We start from the raw sequence: 24,622 nt of genomic DNA on the forward strand, positions 1-24,622 counted from the left end.
CAGAAAGACTGTAAATATGCTCACAGACACACTAAACAGCAATGTTATTTGAGAAAAGGGGGTATGCAGGCTAGAGGACCGAAGCAGACAGATATACAACAATTTCAGTCAGGACAGATGCAGCACCAGAGTGTAAACACTCCTACTGCGCCATCTTATACAGCGCTAACTACATAGCCCCAGGGGCTGCAAGCAAACAGCAGTCAGGGGACACAGGGAGGTTTGATTAAACCTCTTCACTGTTCAGCCCCACAATGAAGGTGTCAGGCCTCTACAAAGGTGACAGATTTACATGGAGATTGTTATGGTCAGCCTGTAGTCAATACTAGTCTAAAAGGCCAGTCTAGTGTGTTGTTGGGTGATACAGATTCGACTTTAAACTCTTGTACATTCTGACCCACCTCATATTGCTCCTGCTTCTCCACTATACAGCATCGAAAGCAACAGTTTCCCTATTAAAGTACACTGATTAGGGCAAGTTCAGTGGAACCGACCTATTAGTTCGTGTTGACAGACATTTTTTGACTGACACTGGTATTTCTACACACACACACACAAACACACACTTATTTTACTTTATTTCCTTTTATTTCTGTGTATGTGTGACAGAGACAGAATGATTCTTGATGATAAATCTCCCACAACCTGTGAGGGCGCTGTGTAAAGAGAACACAGTGCCCTGGACTGGATGGCCAGACAATTCATTCCCAGGGTTAGAAAAAAGTCGGACATCTAGAAAGGGGGCAGAGCTGCAATACACTAAATCATCGACCTGGAAGGGAAACAACGTGGCAGCCACGGATTGGAGGAGCGGTTGCACTAGTTAACCAAGGGGTCATGAATGACAGTACAAAAGAGGAAGTAGCAAAGTGATCTTTTCCTTTGTATGGTTAAAACTGAACTGGAAAGAGACCATGTATTGTAATTGTGAGTGTTTTGTTTGTTTTGTCGTGTCTAAAGAACCACTTCTTTGTTGTTATCAGACGGCTGAACATGATCCGGACCTGTCACCAAAGGCCAGCACTTACCCGGACATCACTGCACATTATTTCACGAATAATTGTATTTACACCACAAGCACTTTAGCACGCACTGTGGACTTGTGTTTGTGTTTCGTGTGGGTGTTTAGGAATGGGACTATTATTACAGGACCCACCCAGTGCAATACATGCCGCTGTATTGCCTGTTCTCATTGTTATTGTTTACTGCTATTTGTCATCAGACTTTGGATTATACAAATAAAATATCATTGCACCTGGATTATCGTGGTCTGTTCATTGATTACTGCTGCATTCCTGCACCTGCACACTGTTAACCACTTTGCCAGTGTGCTATTGAGAAACTTCTTTTTCTTTAGTTTCTTAAGATTTTAATAAATGTATGGGTACCACCTAGTAGGGTTCGGACTGATGTCCACAAAGCAAAAAAGGGGGGGGTGTAATATGTTTTTTTTTTTTATTTAATTTATTTATTTATTATTATTATTATTATTATTATTATTATTATTATTATTATTATTATTATTATTATTATTATTATTATTTATTTTGTTTAACTTTTGAGCTAATAGATTGTATGTTTTGGTTGCTTGTGTTTACAAATGGACCCATCATCAGTTAAGAAAAAGCCGAAATCTGTTTGATATGTTCAAAATTAAAAACAGCACAGTTGCTGTAACAGCAAACGTAATGGGGGAACAAATATTTGCAGATGGGGTATTCCTTATCAGTAGAGAGTGATAATGGTACATGCTTTGCATTGAGGGCACATAGGGAATTGGTAAATATTGGGTATACAATACATGTTACACATTGGAAATGCAATACAATTATTAATTCAGAGAAGAAAACTCAAGTTACAATCTTTTTCTTTTTTGATTCTGGGTGATGTGCTCAGAAATAGCTGGTTTGTGATGAGACAAAAATAAAAAGACTTTAGTAGAGATCTTGTGAATAAATATGTCTACACAGGCTTAAACAGATCACTGGATTAAAGAAGTATTATTTCTGTTACTGACTGCATTAATAGCCTATGCATTCCCAGATGAGAAAAATGACTTTACGCAAAAAAAGAGTAAAGAGCTCCATTAAAGTCCAATGTAAATGAGACTTCAAAATAATTAATACTGCACTTGATTTTCTTCTAGGTTCTTAAATGAAGTGATTCTGGATGCTGATTCTGATGGGAGATTCAAGTACTGGGACACGGGTGGAGACAACAATGGCCAGTCTAGCCCCCACCCCCCCAGCATGGTTAGTATAGGAATGATTTGGTCCCAGTGGTCTTGATCACTATATGCGGTTGATTCTTATATCAGTAATTCTTATAAAACGGACTGCACTGTATATATATGCAAAGCACATGTTTCACTAGTTAAACAGGAGACGTACACAAGGTAGTGATAATCTATTATAAAAAGAAAACTGATAGATAAATGAATGCACATCAAGATTGCATTTTGTCTTTTATTCATAGTCAGAATTTTGATAAAGTAAAAATGATCTACCTATCATGTGTTCATTTTTAGCGTGTGTGAAACCAGGGCTAACAATATAACAAAATAATCGCCATGACCGATTAAATTTGCATTTTATAGACACTGAATAAAGTTAATATCCTGTTAGGTCATTGCCTGTTATCTTATAAAATCGTAATGTTTTTAACAGTTATTTAATTTTACTTTTGTTCTATAAACTTCATACCTTTAAATTGTATCACATAGTACTGTAGATATTTGTACTCCACTGTCCAATACGATTTGCACTGTGGGCCTCACGCGTATCTACACGGGGCGATACAAACCTCAGTCATCTAATCGAGAGGGGTATTGCTGCAGAATACAGACTCGCACAGCTCTCACAGGCAGCTCACACAGGGTAGTGCTGCGTGCGCAACTCGTAATAGACGTTATCATTATACGCTACAGCCTGATCACATGATAAGGGTGATGAATTTAGGTACTAAAATGAAGTTTATTTCATAACAATAACCTAGGTTTGTGGGGTAATGGCCGTAACTTTAAATAAACACAAAAACCACTTAACCTTAAACCTAAGGTTTGCGCGGTATTAGCCGTGGATCACCAATTCATTCTCACAGGGTAATCACTATGTTCAGTGTCCCCCCCCCTCCTACACCCAGTTTATGGTCACGTGGTTGTTGAGGGTGAATGAAGCACTGTGTAAATTACCAGTTGCGCACGCAGTGCTACCCTGTGTGTGCTCCCTGCGAGAGCTACCCTGTGTGAGCTCCCTGTGCAAGCTACCCTGTATGAGCTCCCTGCAAGAGCTGCGCTGTGCAAGCTACCCTGTGTGACCTCCCTGCGAGAGCTGCCCTGTGAGCTCCCTGCGAGCTAGCCTGTGACAGCTCCCTGCGAGAGCTGCCTGTGTGAGCTCCCTGCGAGAGCTACGCTGTGCAAGCTGCCCTGTGTGAGCCCCCTGCGAGAGCTGCGCTGTGTGAGCTCCCTGCGAGAGCTGCCCTGTATGAGCTTCCCTGCGAGAGCTGCCCTGTATGAGCTTCCCTGCGAGAGCTGCCCTGTGCGAGCTGCCCTGTGTGAGCTCCCTCCGAGAGCTGCGCTGTGCGAGCTGCCCTGTGTGAGCTCCCTGCGAGAGCTGCCCTGTGTGAGCTTCCCTGTGAGAGATGTGCTGTGCAAGCTACCCTGTGTGAGCTCCCTGCGAGAGCTACCCTGTATGAGCTTCCCTGCGAGAGCTGCACTGTGCAAGCTACCCTGTGTGAGCTCCCTGCGAAAGCTGCCCTGTGTGAGCTCCCTGCGAGAGCTGCGCTGTGCAAGCTACCCTGTGTGAGCTCCCTGCGAGAGCTGCACTGTGCAAGCTGCCCTGTGCGAGCCTTCGCTCTGCAGGTATATGCTCTTGCATCTATTATCAATGGTTTCCCGCTTTATGAAAGATACTAATACCGGTAATGATGTATGTGATGCATGTGCTACTGCATAAAAAACTAGTAGCAAATTAAGAGTTTTGGGTAGCAAAATGCTACCAAAATATATGTTAACTTCGAGCGTTTTTTGTCCCAGATGGCGTTCCATAGAGATCACTATGAGTGCGCATGCATAATCTGGTTTGTTTACTTTTTGCTGTCTAAAACTTTAATAGAGGCTCAAGAGCTGCTGTGTTGATCCTGTGTTTATATAACACACACACACACACACACACACAAAGCTGTGCAAAAGTCTTAGACATTTAGCATTTTTCTACTCTGATGCATTATGAGCATCAAAAATGTACTCTAAGCCTCCACTAGTGTTTTCTACTATTATAACAACCTTGACTTGCATTAAGAAGGAAAAACATTGCGTGAAATAGCTTGCATCACTTTATTTCCAAGGTGTGTTATCCGAAACATAATCAACTAGTACAGAGAAACATCAAGGTTTTTCCTTCTTTATCCAAGTCAATGCTACTGTTTCCAGTTGGAAAACTCCCAAGTCAAAGATAATGCTGCAAGATTATTGGAAATCAACAAGCAAATCTCCATTTAAAAATAACTATCTGTTTATTGCGAAACGACGCAATACAATGCGTACTTCAAGCAAAGTACCGTCTTCTTTCGTTGGAAATTCAAACTGAGAGATATAGGAGAAGCTGCAGTGTTCATCACCAAAGAAGACTGACTTCTTTGTTGAAATTGATAAGTATTCAACATATCAAATACTAAATATCAAGTGGACAAACTGTTCTAGGAATAGAATATAACTTCCTGTTTTAGAGCATGCAAGAAATGTATTTTGTTTGTTGAAATGTGCAACTCAGAGGAGTTGCCTCATAAATGCAGATAATTTGATCATTGCCCCATTTCTGAGTTAATTTGAATATATAATCAATTGAGGTTGATAACATATTATTAATTTGGTAGATCACGTATAAAACTAAATTAACACAATAAAACTAATTTGCTAAATTAGATACTGGAATGTTGGATTCTGTTCTGAATGGGAAATTTAATTAATTTGCGTGCATTTTGATATGAAACATGATTTTTTAAATTTTTTAAACACGATTACAACGAGAAACGAGTATTGAAATTAGTTGTGCACCCTTTTTATTCTTAAATAAACTTGTTTTATATTTGGCATGTTGTGTGAATGTTGATTATTGTCAAAGCAATCCGAGTTCAACATGATCCTGAATTTAAATATGGTATATCTAATTTCTTACTGTGGAAGGGTGGGGATATTCAATGACACGGGAGACAGAAGATTGTACTTGAAAACGCGCACAGGTGCCCAGTTTTATTTATTTTCTTTTTTTATTTATTTTAGCCCGCAGAGGGCGCTGTTGTCTGTGGCCTGTATACCGGCAAAACAAAAGGTGAAATGAAAAGGGAAAATAAAACACAGTAATAAAACTACAAAACAAAAGTGCTGCTTACGCAGTGCCCCCACTCCGTCCTACGCTTCGCTGTGCACTATACACTGGGGTGGCCAAGGTTCCCCTATCACTACAGACGTCCCCTCAGGTACGTAACCATATATTTTAATAAACAGTTTATTTAAGGCTGGCTGTCTTCCTCAGCCGTGCCTGCCTGATTTTATTCTCCTGCTCCTACCACTGGCGTTGCTGCCTGGTGTTTGTTTACGCTCGCTTCCTCAGCTAGCGTCACTGGGTTTCCCCCAGTCATGGCCACCCGAATGCACAACCAAGCACAGTTCTTATGGGCCAAGCAACCCCCCCAAGGCCCGCCTCTCAACCACTCAGAGAGAGGGAAAGCCAACACACCTTCCTCCCAACCTCTGTGTCATTGCCATGACTGACAGGCAGATCTTACGAGGCTGCTGCCCCCTTCCTGCAGAACCACGCATGTGCCAGATAGGTCAGCACAGATCTCCCCGAACAGATCTCGCTGAAGAACATGCGACTTGTCAGTATTTAAAAGGTTTAAAAGAGACCTGTGTGATTCTCTGGAGTATGAATATATATAATTGCAATATATAACAGCAAGCCCAACATCTTATCCTGTAAGGTGGAGCAGAGACGAGAGGATACTAACTAGGCAATGGTCATTTATTAACTTTCATTTTATTTAATAATTGCTTAAAATGTAATATTACTGGGCTCCTGAGTGGCGCATCCAGTAAAGGCGCTCTGCGTGGAGTGCAGGATGCGTCCTATAGCCTGGACGTCGCCAGACACACATACAGTATGCCTCCTCATATTCAGATTATAATGCTAAAAAATATACAAACCAAGTTTCATCACAGCCAAATAAACTTCTCTACATACATGTAAAACATAATCATTATGAACTGACAGACATGGCCCATATAAAAACGCAGATATTTACACTGTTGTGTTAAATGTCCTTTTCAAGTTTCACAATAGTCTCTAGATACTGCTGTATATGTAAAAATATAAGTTTGTCATACCGTAGAGAAAGGCAAGTCGGAAAGTTATTCAGACAGACTGCACACACCCCCAGATTATGATAAACAATAACTTGTGCTAAAGAATGTTCTTAGCAATTTTATCACATAAGGACATGTTAAAAATGTAAATGTCAGGCATATTTATCCTCATATTCTGAGACTAGCAATAATCTGTGCTAACAAAATGTACTCTGTAGGATTCATCACAATTACACAAGCAGTTCTTTATGCAAAACTCTAAAGTGTGACATACTATACGTATGTACAAGCCATGTAGAGCAAAAAAGAAAATCAGCACATAACGTTATAATAAAAACCTTGTGAAAACAGAAACAAAACCAGAGCCAGTATTTTGTCAGTCCCAAATCACCACATACAGTGCCTTGCGAAAGTATTCGGCCCCCTTGAACTTTGCGACCTTTTGCCACATTTCAGGCTTCAAAACATAAAGATATGAAACTGTAATTTTTTGGGAAGAATCAACAACAAGTGGGACACAATCATGAAGTGGAACGAAATTTATTGGATATTTCAAACTTTAACAAATAAAAAACTGAAAAATTGGGCGTGCAAAATTATTCAGCCCCCTTAAGTTAATACTTTGTAGCGCGACCTTTTGCTGCGATTACAGCTTTAAGTCGCTTGGGGTATGTCTCTATCAGTTTTGCACATCGAGAGACTGAAATTTTTGCCCATTCCTCCTTGCAAAACAGCTCGAACTCAGTGAGGTTGGATGGAGAGCATTTGTGAACAGCAGTTTTCAGTTCTTTCCACAGATTCTCGATTGGATTCAGGTCTGGACTTTGACTTGGCCATTCTAACACCTGGATATGTTTATTTGTGAACCATTCCATTGTAGATTTTACTTTATGTTTTGGATCATTGTCTTGTTGGAAGACAAATCTCCGTCCCAGTCTCAGGTCTTTTGCAGACTCCATCAGGTTTTCTTCCAGAATGGTCCTGCATTTGGCTCCATCCATCTTCCCATCAATTTTAACCATCTTCCCTGTCCCTGCTGAAGAAAAGCAGGCCCAAACCATGATGCTGCCACCACCATGTTTGACAGTGGGGATGGTGTGTTCAGGGTGATGAGCTGTGTTGCTTTTACGCCAAACATAACGTTTTGCATTGTTGCCAAAAAGTTCGATTTTGGTTTCATCTGACCAGAGCACCTTCTTCCACATGTTTGGTGTGTCTCCCAGGTGGCTTGTGGCAAACTGTAAACGACACTTTTTATGGATATCTTTAAGAAATGGCTTTCTTCTTGCCACTCTTCCATAAAGGCCAGATTTGTGCAGTACACGACTGATTGTTGTCCTACGGACAGAGTCTCCCACCTCAGCTGTAGATCTCTGCAGTTCATCCAGAGTGATCATGGGCCTCTTGGCTGCATCTCTGATCAGTCTTCTCCTTGTATGAGCTGAAAGTTTAGAGGGACGGCCAGGTCTTGGTAGATTTGCAGTGGTCTGATATTCCTTCCATTTCAATATTATCGCTTGCACAGTGCTCCTTGGGATGTTTAAAGCTTGGGAAATCTTTTTGTATCCAAATCCGGCTTTAAACTTCTCCACAACAGTATCTCGGACCTGCCTGGTGTGTTCCTTGTTCTTCATGATGCTCTCTGCGCTTTAAACGGACCTCTGAGACTATCACAGTGCAGGTGCATTTATACGGAGACTTGATTACACACAGGTGGATTCTATTTATCATCATTAGTCATTTAGGTCAACATTGGATCATTCAGAGATCCTCACTGAACTTCTGGAGAGTTTGCTGCACTGAAAGTAAAGGGGCTGAATAATTTTGCACGCCCAATTTTTCAGTTTTTTATTTGTTAAAAAAGTTTGAAATATCCAATAAATTTCGTTCCACTTCATGATTGTGTCCCACTTGTTGATTCTTCACAAATAATTACAGTTTCATATCTTTATGTTTGAAGCCTGAAATGTGGCAAAAGGTCGCAAAGTTCAAGGGGGCCGAATACTTTCACAAGGCACTGTACTTCTTAATTTCACTGGCTCCATAAAATAACTTGCTACTTCTGCCGGATCACTGTTAGTTGTGTATGCTTCTAACCAAATTATGTATCAGAAATATCCATCAATTGCACCACTGAAACCCTGTGAAATGCAGATTTCACAGGGTTTCAGTTTATCGTAGGAATCAACATGTCATTGAAGATCAGGGCCTGAGTTGTGGTATATTCTGATTCTCAATCGATTTCTACGTCTACATCGAACACCTTGGGAGTCAATAATATTAAGCAACTCTCCAACATCATTCTGGCTGACAACAAATCCTTCTTGAATGCATTTCAAGTACATTAATCTGTATGCATGTAACTGTGCAGAGTTCAATTTCTTGCATTAATAAACACAGCTAGTACATCAGATTGGTGTTCTACTGCATGACAATTCCATCCAATTGTGCTAAACAGTCCAGCATTTCTTTATGGTTCAAGCCTAATCTAAGAATCAGATTTTGTTTACTACATCAGCCATGCGTGACAGTCTCTCCTGATTTGTGAATTGTTACTTGTGCTGGTGAGATATTGAATTATTTGGCAGACGCCTTTATCCAAGATGACTTGCAGGTATTACAGGGCAGTACAGGGTTACAATACAAGTTTAAAATTTAAATACAGTATTGTTTATAGTAAGTGCAAATAATACTACTAAAATACAATATGAACTAGTTAGGATTATGTCTAACAAGATATTAGTAGTGCATTAGTCTGCTTGTTCTGAAGCCTGATATAATAATTACCTAACGAAATTACATTATAACCTAATTATCTTGTGAAAACTGAAATTAATTCTCATGAAAACTGAATTACCACTGAATGCATGATGCACATAAAAAACAGTGAGAATTAATTTGACGACAAAATATAAAAACTACTGTCACAAGAAAGCATTTCATGTTTGCTTCTTTTTATTTTTTAAATGTATGCATTTTAGTTTTCACTCAGCCACCATTTATGTATTTATTCATTTATTTAATGTAATTGTTATTTATGCCTTGTTTGAAGTATCATTCTATTTTTAAATTATGATTATATACGAAAAAGGTTTCCGGACTTCTGACAGCATACAGTTGGTTTGGAAATTAGTCAGCAACACTGGCTGCCTAGCCAAGTGTGTACTGCGTGCGTGCGTGTGTGTGTGTGTGTGTGATTTAAGGCCCAGGAGAGTTCATTAAAATGTTTAGGCAGTGTAAGTGCTGCAACACTGTGATGAAGTACAGGAGCCCTGTGAACATGCTGGCAGCACGGCAGATGACTGACTCAGGGATAAAAAGTAATCTCCCTCAAGCTGTTCTGCAGAGGGATGTCGGCACACTTACTAAACATGGTGAGTACAGGATTGTGTTTTTTTATTTTTTATTTATTTAATTAATTATTCTGATATTAATAGTTAAGTCAATTATGCCTGATGTAAAGATCACAATAAGCTGTAAATAAATAAATACATAAATAAAAATAAAATCAGTGCACAGGAACACTGACTCGCAGTGCATGCATTCCCAGCTGGCCTTGGACAATATCCACATCTCCCTTGTGTCAGAGATGGGGTAGATCTCCAGGGTAAGTGGCTTTCAGCTTCTCAGCCTTGTTTCAAGACCTCTCTAAGCTCCAGCCTGCAAGCACAGCCGCATGCTTGAAGTACAGGAAGACAAGCTCATATCTATTACGAATTTTACAGGGTTTCTATAAAGTGAAATCAAATTTGAAGGCCACCAACCAGTAGACAGTGAATCTGGTTGTCTGTAAAATTTTATTTACAACTGGACCTTGCTCATTACAGATCAAAGCATAAATGTTTTTAATGACTTGGGTATAAATCAAAATGTGATAGCAAAAAACTACAAACATTCCAAATATATGTAGCAATCTTGATTTCTACATTTTTATCTTTCAAAACAAAGGTATTAATACAACTATTTCAAGAGAACTTAAGTGATTTTGAAGGAAATCTATATTCCCCAAATAACACAATCTTGCTTTCCAGAGGTTTTCTTTGGGTGCCCTGCATTTGCAAGAGGGGTTAAACTGATACGCTCCCGTACCGTTGCTGTGTCTGCCACATGCACCCCGAGACATTTTTCTGCAGTATTCCTTTGACTACAGCTTTCTTTGTGAAGAGCTCTGATCAAAGGAATACTGCAATTCACTGGTCACTTATTTTGTTTAGTGGTTGCTTAGGCATTTGTTTCAAAGTTTAACAGTAATCAGCTTGCAAATGGTTGTAGTCCCGATTTCTAACAAATTCCTAATACATAAATCACTTAAAATAGTTTGCAAGTACACCACTTGATTTTACAGTTTAAGGCCTAAATTGCATTCCTTGACTATACCTTAGTTTTGAATGATAACAATACAAAAAAAAATCAAAAATACTACATACATTTGGAATGTTCATAGTGTTTTACAAATCAAACGCTTCTGGATTTCTGCACAATATAGGCAGTTCAAGGACTTTTTGGTGGTGGGTTCAGACTTCTTACTGGCACTGTATGTGTAAATGCAAAGACATCTCATTACAGCTCAACATATATATATATATATTATTTTTTTTAGTCACAGTTTACATTTTCACTAGTTAAAATAGTCGTAAATCAAAGCTTTTTAGTTTTTTATATTATACATGGCTAAGCAGAAAATCTCCCCTGCAGTTCATCGTTTTTAGACAAGATTTACTAGCTCTCTTTTAAACTTTAGTAGCCTTAAAACAAATTAGGAAATCTATACTCCAACTCCCAAATGGGATCTGCAGGAAGCAACTGTTGGTAAGGAGGACAACTACAGTGAGAGCTAATTCTATAAGTAAAGTGGTAAGTGGTTATGTGAAAGACTACACCTTCCCCCTCAATCTGGTGTGCAGACAGACTAAGCATTTTCATTTCTGCTGAGCAGTATAGGAATGGAAAGTCATCCCTGTATACAACGCCTAGTTACTAGCACTTCAGCAAGTCTGGAGCTTATGGAAAGTTACTGTGTCTATTTTAAGACACCATCATTTTTTTAAAAGGACAACCATACTTTGCCACAGCGACCTTAATCTGCATTTCCTAACAAGCATGTATAACTCCTCAGCAAGACACTAATTTAAAAAACCAGTACTGAATTAAAATTGGATTACATCAGAAAGAAACTTGGCCAATGTCATTGACTGCAATAGCTAAATATGGAAGTATGCTGGAACAGTAACGAAGTGGAAGGTTTCCTGCCAATTCCTATAAATTACATGAACAAAAAAGAAAAAAAAAAAACCTTAAGTAATACAGTATGACCAAACTTTTTTTTGGGTTGATCAAAACTGGCCTGTACATCCTTATAAGGAGCTTAAACTAAAATAGTCTGCCTTCATGCTGTTGAAAAATGATAGGTATTACAATTGTTTAGATTGTAAAATTGAAAATGTTTACCATATTGAGGGGCTGATGTAAGGATAGGCGTAGTGCAAGGCAATTAGTGGCCAGACAATTAGTTTGCACTGCAGCCTATGTAAGCTTAAGAGCAATGCACATTACTCAACACGCACAAATAATGAGCTGCAATAATGATAATGAGGGTTGCAATGAGCGCCGCCTGTGCATCAGGCTATTTAGCGGCCGCACTTCCAGCCCAGAGGTGAGGTGAGTTAGGAGGAAAGAGAGCAGTAGGTGCTGTATTAGAGTTGTGGAGTACGAAAATAAAAGCCAAACAAAAATAATGTGTCAGAGAAGGGCATCAAAAGTCCTCTTGGTACATGGAAAACAAAATAAAAAAGTTTTCTGAGGAGAAGCTGAGAGTCCTGGCAGCTGAGGTCACACAGCATGAAATAGTTATTTGGAACAGCCTTAGCCAGTGAGATGATAACACCTTACCACCGCATCCACCGGCATCCCAAACAAAGATCCTGGGTCGAAGGTTTTCCTGCCTGTCCTCAACAAGAGTCAAGCATCGTCACATCAGGAAGTGTACCACAGCAGCCATCCTGAGGCCAATGCCAGGTCTCTGAAGGTGTCTGGTTTTATACAGCTCTTAATTACTCACTTTTATAATGGTTTGCACCTTGTCAGAGCAGGTGCAAAGTTTTTGGAGGGTCAGCAATTGCCCAAGTATAAAGGCAAAATCCTTGCATCTCATTGCGACAGATCCCCGCCCAATTCCATGCTCTTTTCTTCATTTTGAATACATTTCAATATCATTTAAATGGATAATGACAAAGCGCTAACTTGATAGCGGGTTCAGAATGGCATTTGAAAACCATTCTGTACATACACCTCACTTTGGACGTATCCTTACATCAGTCCCTAAATTACTTAATCATAAAAATATGTTCTCCATAATCACATTGTGCTTAGCCTGGTTAAATCCAAGCTAGGCTAGTTGGTTAAAGCTTACCTACACTATAGCAGTCTAAAGATTGCTCTTAATTATAGTATATCTGTAAACAAAAACATTTTATTTTACAAAAATAAATAAATAAATAAATAAAATACAGTTGGAGATGGTCCCAGTAATGTTATACTGGAATCAAATTTAATTTAAAATTTAAATATCTGCACCCTATCTCTCTTCTTAGCTTTCTAAGATTTACTATATTATTATTATTATTATTATTATTTATTTCTTAGCAGACGCCCTTATCCAGGGCGACTTACAATTGTTACAAGATATCACATTATACATTATTTCACATTATACAGATATCACATTATTTTACATACAATTACCCATTTATACAGTTGGGTTTTTACTGGAGTAATCTAGGTAAAGTACCTTGCTCAAGGGTACAACAGCAGTGTCCCCCACTGGGGATTGAACCCACAACCCTCCGGTCAAGAGTCCAGAGCCCTAACCACTACTCCACACTGCTGCCCATTGTTGTATGTAAAATAAAAGGTAGGCCTATCTCTTCATTGGTACATCTGTAAGTATTTACGTTTCATCAAAGCGGTTAATGAATGTTCCAATGCTAATGGAAACCAAAACTTGTTCTTTAGCCTGAAAAGACTCTACCTTATTCTATCATTTTACAAACGGAACCCTGGAGGTGCTTTAACAGAATGATTTAAGATTCAAGTCGGTCTCTTTTATAATCACACATTTAAGGTATAAAAGCCTCTGCATCAGCATAATGCATTACTGTATGTCTTTGCGAGTCAACCTTTTGCACTCCTATTGAATAATCTGATGGGTAGGGCAGCTACCCCCACAGGAGAAAGACAAGTTTGAGACTGGGATACCACACACTCATCATGCCACAACTGACAGGTAGTGGCAACAGGGTAAACACACAGCTTCTCCTGCCACATCACTCAGAATACATCTGTGGCTGCCTTCAGCAAGCAGGGCTGAAAGGTGTTCCACAAGATGGACAGATTAAAAAGAGGTACAGCAAGTCAAAAAAATGTAGTTACCTTCTCTGTATCTCCAGCTCCTCCTGTGAAGGACCATTCTGTGCCTGAGGGGAAAGCTGAGAGTTTTGTCGTGGCAATGTTGGGCCTGCAGAAGAAAAAAAAAGCAAAAAGAGTATTTTTCTGGGACAGTGTTTACAACCGATATTGTAACCACCAAGACAAACACCCTCACAGGGTTACCATTAAGTGCTATTTTTACACCAGCACAGCAATGGGAGCAGCATTATACTCGGGTCATTGGAGAGGTTAAACTGATGCCAAGGCTTATTTATATAGTAGGCATTGTTTAGCATACTGAGCTCAGTGGGTGGGGTGATTGTGACTTGAATTTCTAGTAGCATAGTCACTAATCTCAAGAAAACTTCAAATCTAGTTATCAAATAGTGTCAGTTTGGTACTAGAAAAGAAGCAGTTGCTGGAAAATTTGATTAAATAAATATTGTGTGGGGAGACACTCTGTTAGAAAAGCCTACAACTCAGCAGATACTAACAAAGTAAAACATGTAAACACTACTTAATAACTGCAACAATCACCGCATGGCATGTGTGTCTAAATAGCAACTTCTATTTCAAACTCACAAAATCCTCTTTAATACGAGCAGGGAACTGGGGTCACATTTGACCACCACCACCTTAACCCAAAAACATTGAGGGCACTTTTTCAGTTCCACCCAACTGTGCAAGGTGAAATATTTATTTGTGGTGTGTAACTTACTAAAAGTGTATTTTTGTAAACTATGAAACAAGGTGCCAAAGGTTACGCTTCCCCTCCCCTTCCATGCAATTTGTATTGATTATTAAATCTAGACCTACACTGCTATTCCAGGTTTAAAGTGACCCCATTTCCAGCGATTCTTGCAGAAACCTTGATCTTTAAATTACAGTTTGTTGTATTATGTTCCCACAGCAAAACATGGAAGCATCTACGGTCTTAGCATTTGTATGACCACTTCTGCACCCCACCCACCCCCCACGTCCACCTCCATTTTAGCACAGTTCACGAAGGTTGGAAAAGGATGTTTGTTAAGTTTCTTACTGAAATACAAACAACCCAATATTTACATCTCAACAGTGGAGAAACATGTTTCTTTGTCTAATAATAACATTTAGAGCTTTCTATCCATACTTTTGATGGTAACTTTGTTAACATGTATAGTAACTATCTGAACATAAACACCCAGTACAAACTCTATTAATTAAACAAACGGACAATCCAGAAAATGTCTGCAATATATAAATCTTGACCTATTGGTAGATTTTTCCATGTCTCTCAATTATTTTACAATATAAAAACACTTTTTGCTGAATCGTTTGTTAATGTGCATGGCAAATTCATAAGCCTCCTAGAAGAGACAACACATAAATATAAGTAAGCTTTAGAGACATCACAAGCCTCTTCTACATTTTAAATTAAAAAAAACGAACCTAACAGATCAAGCTTGCATTTGATTTAACTTTCACCACAGTAGCTGCCAAACTATTAGATCAATACAGTTTGCAGATCCACACAGTAACCTTTCTATCTGAATAAATACCAGCACCTGCTTATTAAAACAATATACTGCAATTCTGTAAACAAGATACATTTTAGTGTGAAAATTGTAGCCCATCAAAAAAAACAAAAGCCCCTTCATTGCAGTGAGGAGAACAGGTTAAGTTGTGAACACCTACATAAGAAGGTGTAGACATGATCCCGTTTCTGGCAGCAGATATACTGCCAGAGTCCATTTCCACCATCCTGGGGCGTGGAGCCGACAGCACCTTCCAGAGTCTCCTCGGAACCCAAATGAACGACCATCCCTTTTACATTCTAGCACTGCACAGGAGCGGAGTGCTTCAGACCTTCCTCTGGTACCACAACATTGATTCTTCACAAAACCAAATCACTTCTCAATAAAGATATGAAGTTACATGCCGAATGCAGAAGGACGAGTATCCTGGGTGCACGCTCTGTGCGGTACAAGGGGCTTGGTCTAGTGAACAGTGCTTTACAGCATATTGTTTACATATTGGTATGATGCTGCACTTACACTGGCTGCAGTTTGCATTTCCTGCCCATGTTAAATTATTCATATCGTGTTTGCGAAAGGCAAGCAACAGTGCCCTTCAGATTACTATTAGATAAGTTTATCTACAGCAGTTACTTAAAACAGGAATTTAAAAAAGGCATATAGTCATTAGCGTTCTGTTTTGTTCAAAATTAAAACCCTTATCAAGGTTGGACTGTACAGTATTTGCCCTTTGTACACTATAATCCATTCACTAAACCGGTCAGACCTTTTTGGTTTGTCTGCTACAAAACTACAAAAACTTACTACAGTAAATAGGGGGGAAAAAAGAGAGAGGAAAAACAAGTTTAAAATCAGACTGCATTTACACATGTACACAAGTACTCATTAAAACATGTTGTATGTTTACACACATTCATTTTGTTGTATTTTGATTGTACCTGCTTCTGTCACACACCTCTTTAAACCCATTATCAGTTTTAAATGGGATACCTCACCTTTAAAATGCAAGACAGAAATTGTGGAGCTCAGTGAGCATGTATGAACCATTAGATCAGATTTAAAATAATAAAAAGTGAAAAATGAAAAGTTGTATGTGCAGTTTTGGTCTGTCGTTTGTATTTGTTCATGTGTCTGATGTACTTGTTTTTATTGGATCCTAAGTTCTGCATTTCAGCGCATTGAGATGCAATACCATCACTGAAGACAAGGTCAGGTAAGATAGAGATATTGATCAGGTGTTGTAAGAGTAATGCTTTCTAATGCACTTTACCCTGAAAGCACAATCAACCATAAAAGCAGCTGACTGCCAGGAAAGAGAAAGCAGCTCTCATCTACAGGATGAAATTTCAATTCCAGATATCGTAATGCTATTTTTGCCCACCGACGACAAAAAAAGCTTTTGTCATTTGTAATGGCTTTTTAGCCTTTTTTCTTCAGTTCAGCTCCTATTAGTTGCATTTGACTATAACTTACTGTTTTTACCATAACTTAATCTTTGTAACTTCAGTGTGACTGTTTTATAATTAGGTTGGCCCTGCATCGTATTAAAATACAATGGTACCTTTATAAATGTGCATTTCAGAAGCAAGCTCAGAAAGATGATATTCTGGGTAAATGGTACACTCAGTACTGTACCACTGAGGTAAATGTTGTAATGAGGTTATACCGATAGGTTATTTATTTATTTGTATCTATTATATAATGCATAGGAGGCTTGGTTGTCAGTGGTTATAGAAAGGGTCTTGATAGCAGGAGGTTCCCAGTTCAATAGCAATTTTAAGTGAATCTGCAGCAGCAGTTGTTGATGCAGTTTACCACCTAGTCTCGGTAAGTCGCTTTGTATAAAAGCATCTGCTAAATGACCAATTAATAATAATGATTCATAATAATATCCATCTCGCAGAGCAGAGGTTCATAATGTATTAAAGTTAAATGCTCGGTATCAATAGAAATTAGAGATACAATGGTAATGATTCTTAAACTGAACCAAACCCAAGATTTTCATAAAATTCCAAATCGAACAACACAGACAACAGATAAAACCAAAATTAAACCACATTTTGATGAATGAAAAAGCTTTGGCAGTTTAAGCATAAGTGGGTGGGATTTTGGGGAGCTCATCAAGTACTTTTCTGCATGTAGAGAGTTCATATTAACATCCCTTCATTTTAATAAAGGAACATAAAACCCAGAAGTTATGACAAGACTTGATTCTGACAGCCCTCAGTAGGGATAACTGCGGATTCATACGTCTTGGCTAGGGCGGTTTTCTTTTCAGGTTTCTAAAACGGTTTGTTGATGAAAGGTGCTGGTGCTTCGAGCACTGCAGGCATACACAAACTCAGCTGGCATACCCTAACTTAATTCTTTGTTAAATAAATGCATCCTAAGAAGTGAAAAGCTGAAGCTGCAAGTTTGAGATTAAAAAAAAGTTGTTGAGTCTGTCAGATCTGTTAAAATTACTCTGTGTGGACTTAATTTTGACCTAATAAACTAAATAAAAACAGCCAAATGCAAAAGTACTGAAAGAAAAAAAAATGTTAGATGAGGTCCCAAACCATTTTGAAACTAGAATAAGCAGTAAACTACTTGATGCTGCATAAAAAGCAGAAGGGATACTGTGTGGACCAACTTGATAGTAATTTGAGGAAAAAGTATTTGGATTCAAAGGGATATTGTAAGTCTACCGCTTGGAGTCATAGCGCAGATATCTGGAAGATGCTTTGAAATTAGATGCCTGCGAGTTGTTTTGTTTGATTATTTGGTCACTGCATTCTATCGGCATATTGACTGAATTGAAGTATAGGGTCTTATCCATAGAGTCATATGTATTATAAACCAGAATACTAAACTAAAATGTTGGATATATTTTTGGGGGTCTGGTAGCAGGCCTGAGTTTTAGCTTTAGTTTATTTCTGACATAAATCTAGCTGGAATTTTAAATTAGAAGTGTTTCCTCATCAGAAACTATTTTTAAATGGTGCCACACATCTTAGTCACTTTGAAGCCAACATGTTGATTAAATCGCTTCAATTTCAAAAACCATGAGCTGCAGTTCTACTCAGACATGATTTGAAAATGATTGCCACTTCCAACCAACTGGGGCAACAACGGGTGTACCAAAAAAAAAAAAAAGGTTTGTCTCCTAATAAATTATTTTATGCTTTTGTAATACACTAGTATGAGTGATGCAATAAAAACTGTTCAACTTATTTATCGCAGTTAAATAAATTGAATCCACACCCCCTCTCCTCCCAAGATGCCTTTTCTAGAAAGCCAGGGAGACGCAATGTCTAGCCTCATCATAGGGACTACGTGAGTGATTAGCTTTACTGGTCTGTGTCATGTCAGCTCTGGCTATATTATTAACCACAGGATACAAAATAAGACCACATGCTCCCCACTGAGGGGAAAAAGGGACTCAAATACTGTACCCTTACCTTTTTTAACACTCAATAGTTGTTTATAAGATTGGACACCACGATATAACTAATAAAAATAAAGCAACATGGATACTAGCAAAGGCTGTGCCAAAATAGAACCTTTCCAGAAAAAAGTGTCTTAGAAGCATGTATTAATTTAGTATCCTTCCAGGCTGAGGCAGTGGCCTTAAATAAAAAGATTGGGTTCACATCCGTGCTATGTCTGTCAGACGAATTTGAGCTTAGCAGTTGGATGCATCAAGTTTCTGGGCTTCAAAAGCACAATCTGTACTTATTTAATACTGGTCTTGAATAGTGAAAATAATTATTGACAAAATGTACAGTTACTTAAATATCTGGTAAAACAAAAGAGCTTTTGGATATGTATTTCCATAGGCTGCCCTTTGCCATTTAAGAATTTTGTTTTAGAAACAATAACAGAAGAAATATTAGAATACTTTCATGAAAGTATTCTATCCTCTATTTCTGACAATTAATTTCTGTTGGTCTGAAAAACAAATACATAAAAACATAAAAAAATAAGGAAAGCCAAAGTAAACAGGAATGTATTTCAAATCAGTTTAAAGCATAATAATTATTGATCAGGTACAGTAGCATGTTAATTAGCGTACGACCGGCAGAACTAGTTACAACATGGCTAGCAACCTTAGAGAGTTACCTGCACTGTGTACAGCAACATGATCCATTGCCTGCTACTGATAGCTTTAGATATAGTGTTGGTCTGTCACAAGGGTAGATAATAGCAGTAATATAAATTACTTATCAAAAAGATTTCAGCCCTGCTGATCTTCTGTATGGGTACCCACACCACTTGATGAACTGTAGTCTAACACAAAAAATGTAGTTCCAATACTTTAAATTTAGTAAAATACACAAAAAATACTGATAAATAAAACTAACAAAAGGTACGTAGTGTCTCATACCATTAAAAATAAATAAATGTACATATAACAGTTGTTACCTTAGTAGCCCATGTGGAAATAAGCTCTTTATATTAGGCATTTGAAGTAGCAACATTTTGTGTCCTTCCGCATCAGGCATACCCTTGCATTAGACTACTTAGATATAATGGTGCTCTTTGTATAACTTCATTCTTAAACAGGAGTGTGGGCAGCTTTAACAGGGTACAGTCTACCACTTAAAGCTTGAATTTTTTCCAAACACAAATGAATAGCTTACTGAAAATTGCCAAACATAAAAAAGCCACATTTGGTAATTTTTAGACTGAAATAAGCATACCCATGTCCAATTTAACTCGGCTACACTCTGTACAGAGAAGACTATGTTCGATTCCCCTAGTGGTCTCGGGTAGCCGCCATCGACCCTTCTTATCTGTGTAACTACATCATTCCGTCATTAAACCGCACCAAACTTCATACAGAGACAGTGAAGCCCTTTGCAAACCTGCCAGACGTGTCTGCTTACTTACAAAGCTTGACTGACAGGCTGTTTGCCTTGAAGATAGTGGCTTTCAGTGGTATTGCAGCTGTCGCTGTCACTGTCACAGACCCACATTGCTAGATCACCTGCAGTTTTATGCAGCACAACAAAAAAATCCTATTTGTATTTTCTATTTCAAATGACAACGAAAACATCTACTACATGCAAGTAATTAATTTTGTGATATTCTAGAAGTATATGCATGTATAAACTGTAACATCCCATGTACAGTAATCTCTGCATATATTCATTCTTTCCATTTGTGTTCTGGCAAGCACCTGGAAATAAATAAAATAAATGTCACTCTACTGTCTCAAATATGTTTCTTATAGCACTTTAAAGACAGTGTGGTAAAAATATAAAATGCTTGGCTGAGAGGCGACATACGACAAAAACTCTTAGCTGTAAAGAGGTTAAGATCTAAAACTTATTTTGCACAGTTTACAATTCATGAGGACAGCAATAAAATAACCTTGAAAGATTCTCCATTAGCTCTAAAGATGAAATCAATATATAATATGATTTATCACAACCAGGGTAAAAATAAAGAGACAGCCAATTAGTGAACAGTTTAAATTAAACCTTACAGGTACTTGCTTTAGGGACTGTGACAGGGCAGGAGACCTGCACATGAAGAGTGGGATTTGTGTGTATATATTGTAAATAGTATTGTGTAAAAATGTGTTTATTGTAAATGATTAATTAAATACCTGACGCTCCTGGGAGAGCCTGCCTGCTGTGTGTGATCCTAATCAGCAGGTAGGTGTTTTCCAGTGGGGTGTCAGGTATAAAAAAATGTCAAATTTATTCACCTCCAAGCTGCTGCAAAGCCAAAGCCAACGCTACCCAGACAAAGAGACCTAAAGACCTTACTGTAATCCTCTGATTGCCGTGAGAGTGACCCGGGATCAGAACGCAAAGAAGCTGAAATTCGCCGATGGCTGTGTGTGTGTGTGAACCAGAGTCAGATACTGAAGAGCAAGCAAGTCAAAACCGTCAATCACTGTGTGCTTAACCAGGGTCGGGGTTCATTTACTAATCAGGGATTAGTTCAGGGATTGTACATCCCCACCAAAGTATAGAGAGCAAAGTGAATAAGTGGGAACTCCATTTATTAGGAGTAGCACACAGCGTTTTCACAGCACCTTCTATTTTATAGTTTGTGTACAGTGTTTATTTTGCTTTTCATATACTGTTGTATGTACTTTGTACACTACCATGGCTGGTAGTGTCCCATGAGCAGTCTGTGAATATGTAAATAAAACCTGTTTGCCTGTGGGGCATATCAACTACAACCTCCGTCACAGGGACATATTTAATCAAAGACCGGTAAGTTGTACAGATTCTGGATGCACAGTATCTGTGGTGGTATTGGGACAAAATGCTATAAAAATGTAGCAATCAAGAGGTCAACAAGGCTATTTTAATAACGCAGTATTTACTAATAAAAGTCCTACTAAAAAAAAAGAACACAGAATGACTACAGTCCAATAACTAATGAATATCAATATCATATCAGAGTTTATAAGTTAGCTTTCAGTGACCTACACACACACACACACCTTTAGGGGACACCACACAGACAGTTTATTCTGCCTGCCTACTGTATGGTGATAACACAGTAATGCAGCAGCTCCACCTGCAGGTCTCCTCTTCCAATTTTTTTATTTTTTTTTAAATCCGATTACTTTATTATAAAAACATTGCAAAAGTAATAGATCTGTGTTTTGCAAAGCACACAGGCTGATTCCTTATTTATTGTCTAAAGGCTGTATACAAAGTTTAATAAGTGTAAATGTAAACTTTAAATAAAACAAGTATAAAAAGCTTGTAATTTGGAGGGGGGTAGATATGTATTTATATAGCCCACACAATATAGTGTAAAATCGATCCATCCATTACCTGTAACCGCTTAATCCTATAGAGGGTTGCGGTAAGCTGGAGCCTAACCAGGCAGACATAGGGCGCAAGGCGGGACTACACCCTGGATGGGCCACCAGTCCATTGCAGGGCAACTAAGGGGCTAAGGGGCCATTTAGGAGAGGCCAATCCACCTAGCAAGCATGTCTTTGGGCTGTGGGAGGAAACCAGAGTAGCCAGAGGAAACCCACGCGAACACGGGGAGAACATGCAAACTCCACACAGACAGACCCCCCCCCCCGAGAGCATAAAGGAACTATGCTCCCTCGCTATAAGGCTCTCGATTATAACACACCTCGAATATAACTCTTCTTCAGCATGTCCACCAATTCCTTACACTAATGATTCATGCAATATTTCTACAGTAAATATAGTACCGGTGTTCAAACTGTAAACAACTTCTCAGTAAGTTCTGTTTCTGCCTTTCCCTTTTGATACAGTATCTGAACTGAAGAAAAGCTTCGCTGGCACTTATTCAGACATCTTATTCAGCATTCGTTTTATAACTAAATAAATATTAGGTCTATTACGTGGTTATCTTTCCTAATTTATTTACTTTTTTGCTGCGAGAGGAGCTGCAGCTTTCTCCAGGAGACGAGACGCTTCAGCCCCGTTCCGGCAGCCGAACCTGGGGCGAGCCCATTCCCTCTTCCCCTCGCCCGACCCGCTCTCCTTCTCGCACTTGGTTTGCTTGTCTGTCGCTTTGAACTGAACTCCCAACCCCCGTTTAGCCAGGCTATTTATAGTTTAAAATTTGCGAATTAAAATGATCAATGACTGGGAATGTTACCACTTTATTTTTTGTAAAAAATATGCCATTGATTACATGGTGCTTTATGCATGGTTAATTCACAGAAAGTTACATTTTTGCTTCACTATATGTGCATCATAGAGAGGGAGTTATTTTATTTTATATTTTAGTCAGATGTGTGTTGTTGTGTCCCACGGCGCCCCCCACCCCTATAACACTATAACGCTCTTCGGTTATAACACTCACATTGTGTGTCCCCTGAGACCCGCGTTATAGCGAGGGAGCACTGTATTCCTATTTCAGGGAACCAGGGTTATGATAACCACCTTACAAATAGGGAATATTAAACCATTACAAAATGGGGGAGTGTACCCAAGCTGTAGCAAGGACATGGTAGTATATCACTGAGCTACAAAGCTAAGCCGAAACCACCTTGTGCTTGTTAATCAGTATCCAGCAATACCTAATGTTCTGTTGTAAGGGTTGACTGGGAAGCCGCCCTCAGCACTCTAGTGCCGAAAACAGGGTTATGCCGATCTGTGACATTCAGGTCGGTAGAACCTAGTAAAAGTATGGGGGGAAGCCCATACCACTGCATTGCATATGTCCTGGACAGATGCACCCTGGAACAAAGCCCATGAAGTCGCCTGACCCCTGTTGGAATGGCTGGTGAGCTTCTCTGGTGGAGGCAGATTAGCCAGTTCATAAGCAGTCTTAACTGTGCCTGTCAACCATTTAGACAGATGCTGCTTAAACAGAGCCTGTCCTTGGGACTTCGCTCTGTAACAGACAAAGAATTGTTCTGACTGCTTCCAGCTTTTAGTCCTGTCAACATAATACACTAATGCCCGCTCTGGGCAAAGCGTATGGAGCTGTCGCTCCCAGTCAGATTGGAAAAGGGGGGATGGAAAGCCTCCAGTTCCACTGACTGGTTACCATGAAAAGGCGAGATGGCCTTCGGCAAAAAAGCAGGGTTAGTACGAAGGGTAACCACCTTTCTGGCCTCTGAAAAGATTAGACAGGTTTTTGATACTGAGAATGCTTAGCTGAGGTTTTTGCAAGCAAGAAGCCGCCTTTAAAGAAAATAATCTGAGCTTAGCTGAGTGCATAGGCTCAAACGGAGGTTTCATCAGTACATTAAGCACTACATTCAACCTCTAACAAAGAACTATATCCTTCACCGGTGGCCTAAGCCGCCAGTGCCTTTCAAAAATTGCCCCGCCAGGAAATGAGCTCCTGGGGAGACTAAACCTATTTTTAAATGGCACACGAGATGGCTGCCAAATAGACCTTTAAAGTAGAGGGGGATTTATCCTTATCAAAAAGGTCCTGTAAAAATTGCAGTATAACTGCCATGGGGCATGTCGTGGGTTCGAAACCACGAGATAAGCACCACGCCTGGAATACGCTCCACTTATAGCCATGTTGGGAACAGGTAAAGGCTGCCCTGGCATTTTGTAGGGTGTTAATCCTGTTCAATAACCCCAGACGGCTTAAATGCACAGTTCAGGGGCCAGACCCAGAGCCTTAGACTCGATGGGTTGGGGTGCAACAAAGTGCCCTTTGCCTGACAGGACACGGCGCATCGGCAGTTCCCACAGCTGGCTGCTCAGGAGCTGCATCAGGTAAGAGAACCATATTCTTCTGGGCCAGTATGGGGCTATTAGGAGCACCCTGGCCCGTTCCTGTCTGACTTTTTCCAGACATAGCGGCAGCAGCGCGAGCGGTGGGAATGCATAGAGTGGATGTGCTGGCCACAGGTGTGCCA

The 24,622-nt window shown here is 39.3% G+C and overlaps 1 protein-coding gene across 4 annotated transcripts in view; it reads right to left on the reverse strand.

The window, feature by feature from the left end:
- enah (ENAH actin regulator) overlaps window positions 1–24,622 on the reverse strand; it is a 203,447-nt gene that overhangs the window by 57,443 nt on the left and 121,382 nt on the right. For 3 of the 4 annotated variants that reach the window (XM_059025350.1, XM_059025352.1, XM_059025349.1), the window contains exon 4: window positions 13,790–13,874. In XM_059025350.1, the coding sequence (XP_058881333.1) occupies window positions 13,790–13,874 (85 nt within the window). Of the gene's footprint in view, window positions 1–13,789; window positions 13,875–15,460; window positions 15,749–24,622 lie in introns of those variants that run through there. The other variant, XM_059025351.1, reaches the window with a different exon arrangement.

This window comes from Acipenser ruthenus, chromosome 6, assembly GCF_902713425.1.
Source record: "Acipenser ruthenus chromosome 6, fAciRut3.2 maternal haplotype, whole genome shotgun sequence".
NCBI classification, from domain to species: Eukaryota; Metazoa; Chordata; class Actinopteri; order Acipenseriformes; family Acipenseridae; genus Acipenser; species Acipenser ruthenus.